The sequence below is a fragment of the Lathyrus oleraceus genome, chromosome 5 (genome assembly GCF_024323335.1).
Source record: "Lathyrus oleraceus cultivar Zhongwan6 chromosome 5, CAAS_Psat_ZW6_1.0, whole genome shotgun sequence".
NCBI classification, from domain to species: Eukaryota; Viridiplantae; Streptophyta; class Magnoliopsida; order Fabales; family Fabaceae; genus Lathyrus; species Lathyrus oleraceus.
The window spans coordinates 495,317,419-495,320,533 of NC_066583.1; the positions used below are offsets into that span (position 1 = coordinate 495,317,419).

At 34.6% G+C, this 3,115-nt stretch overlaps 1 protein-coding gene across 1 annotated transcript; it reads left to right on the plus strand.

Moving 5' to 3' along the window:
- The first annotated feature begins 282 nt into the window (after nt 1-282).
- LOC127081526 (zinc finger protein GIS-like) lies at nt 283-1,191 on the plus strand. Its single transcript, XM_051021774.1, has one exon. The coding sequence runs from the start codon at nt 283-285 to the stop codon at nt 1,189-1,191; it is 909 nt and encodes a 302-aa protein (XP_050877731.1).
- Nucleotides 1,192-3,115: the final 1,924 nt, after the last annotated feature.

The following is a 3,115-nucleotide window of genomic DNA, read 5'->3' on the forward strand; positions in this document are numbered from 1 at the left end:
AATGTACAAACTCAATCGGTGCAATGTCCTTCTTCACATCGTTTCAAATTTTTCAATTATTAAATAACTGTCTTAGTTAGAATTTAAAAATGCACAAATGAATGGGTGCAATACACATCCCCTAACAGCAAAATATGAGTCAGATATTTCTTTCCTTATTCAAAGATATGTGCATTAATGCTGATATTAATTTTTTTTAATAAATAACCTCTCTTATAAGTCTCTCTTATCATCAAATCAAAAATTAACATAAGGTATACTTTGCTACACTTAATTTGTGTCATGGTATCCGAATCCTCTAGCATTTCAGTCACTTCACAAGATCATGGTGATTCTTTCAATATAAAAAAAGTGGTGGATGTAAAAGAGAAAGAGAATGAACAAGATCAAAATTCAAACTTAGATTCCAAGGCACCTATTGATTTCATGAAGCTATTGAAAGAGGATTTGGTTGACGGATCAAAGATGCAAGAACACGGTTTTTTTAACCCTATTCAAGTTGGTTCATCGTCTATTCCTCCTAATATCGACAACGAAAAGAAAGACGAGAAAATCATTGAAGAGAAGAATTCGGAAACAAAGACATCTTATTCATGCAACTTTTGCCAAAGAGAATTTTCTACTTTACAAGCGTTAGGAGGACATCAGAACGCCCATAAGGCAGAACGCGCTTTAAAAAAGCAACGTGAGCAAAGGTACGACAACGATGTTTTAGGGTTAGGGAAAACTCACTTGAACCCTTATTTTCGTTACCCCAATGCTCTATTTTCATCGTATGGATCACTTGGGGTTAGAATGGAGTCAATGATTCAAAAACCATCATTTTTTAGCCCTAGGATCTCATCAAATAGTTTTGCTTATGGTCATGGTGGTTTGTGTTTGCAAGAGACATTAAACCCTTCTCTTTTTAGTTTGAGAAACAACATGGAAGGTAGTAGCAGGGTTAGAATTCTAGGTCTTGGTGGTGCAACTTCTTCTACGGTTGAAAATAATGTAAATAATAAAATTAATGCTTTTCTAAAATTTGGAGATTCTTCTAAAGATATTGCCACAAGTTCAAACTCAATCATAGACAATAATTTTTGTGTGGCTCCTACTTCTGTCAAAGACAACGTTCATCAACCAAAGTTCAACATTGAAGAAGAACCTTCCGATGAATCTTCTGGGCTTGATTTGACACTTAAGCTTTGAATAGGTTTCTATATTTTGTTTCCATATTTTGATTGCTATAGTCTCTGGTTGAAGTTATGACAGGATGTTTATTTCTTTTTGTTATTTAAACTATGAAATATTTTAAAAAGCTATTTTGAGTTGATTTAAATTATGTGGTGGTTTTTAGATATTATAATAATGTGTTAAGTATTTTGTTACATGGAGTTGGAGTATTTAAGATAAACTTAAGAGTTATTAATTTAATATTATTTGTTAAATCTTGTTTTGATTACTACATTGCTTAATTGGCTTAATTGGGTTAATTTTCTTAATCATATTAAAGTTGTTCAATTTGTTTGCAAGAGATATTTAAAAACTGAATTTGAAGTATTGTGAAACTTAAAATAAATACAAAAGTGTAAGTAATTTTCATTTTGTCAAATTTAAGATACCACTTTTTCCACTACATTTATTTTAGCAAAATATCTAGTAATAAGATACCACTTTTCCAACTACATTTATTTAAAAAAAACTCATTATTTGTCCTTTTTATTAATCGGTAAGTATGAAATTCAATAATTCAAAACTTATAACAACCACGTTACATTTTATGCACCGATCACATTTTACGCACCGATCAGTTGTATTAAACTTCGGTGGTTTATCATGCGAGAATTTGGAAAATCACGCATATATTTTAGAGATTAATTATTATGCACTAAGTAAAGAGTTTTACATGAGTTTAAGGTGGTGGTAGAAGTCTTTTCAAGATATAGGAAAGCATATGTGAGTTACGTGGAAAATTCGAGAATGTTTTACAACATACATGAAGCATTCAACATGGAGGGATGCTTCTAAATCAAAGTCACTCCTCTAGGAGAAAATATGTGCTTATTAGAAGAAATAAAGGATGGAGAATAAGAGACCTTGGTGGCGCCAGAAGCAAAAGATTGGTTGGAACAATGGTTCAAGGAGATAAAAAAATAGGCTCCTGAAGCTGTTGAAAATGAGAGAAACACCTTATTGATATGTTATGGCATTCTCTGTCATGCTTAAAGCCCTAATAGTTTTGTGTTATTATTTTCTTTGTTTAGTATTTACATTTGCTCAGATGAAGAAACAAGCAACCAATCCAAATTTGATATGGCGAGAATTCTTGTCAGTACCAAATAAAACTTGGTCCTCAGCAATTCGTTCAACATGGGGGTAAATGGAGTAACATTCAGGGTCAAGCTAGTGGATATTTCACAAGGTCCTTTGAGAATAGTGGTGCCAAAATCACACGTAAACAAAGTTTCTCAACGGTCTTCAGACTTTCAGTCTGTATCAGAGGACGATTTTGATGAATGGTTCGGCGAAGAAGTCGAGGAGGAAGTGAAGCTAGAGAAAATATATCTGAACCCTTCGCACGCTCGAAGATGCAACATAGTCGCCATCATACTTTATTTATCCCAAAAGAGGGAAAGAGGGATATTGGTAAAACCCAAGGGAAAAGAGAAACGAGTAAGGAAGTCGGTTATGCAAGGGGAAGGTATTAGCACGCCTCACATCCATGGTACTCCATGGGAACCATTTTGATTTCTCTTACTTGGATGGGTGTTGTTATCTTCACGTACCTGCAAAATAGAAAACGGGTTGGAGAGAGAGAGAGAGAGAGAGAGAGAGAGAGAGAGAGAGAGAGAGAGAGAGAGAGAGAGAGAGAGAGAGAGAGAGAGTACTCGAGAAGGATTGGAGCTCTCATGCCTACGTATTCTCATATTGCAATGAGAAAGTCAGAGCCTCGTAATTCGTGGAATCAGAGAAAGAAAGGGGGATAAAGCAAGAAAAATGCTCGCCAAGGATTTGCAACGTCGTGCCTACGTATCCTCATAGTGCAATAAGGAGGTCAGAGCTCCATAGTCCGGAAAACTAAGATGGTAGAAGAGAACTGATTGATTAAAATGCAAAAGAGTGTGGCATTAAC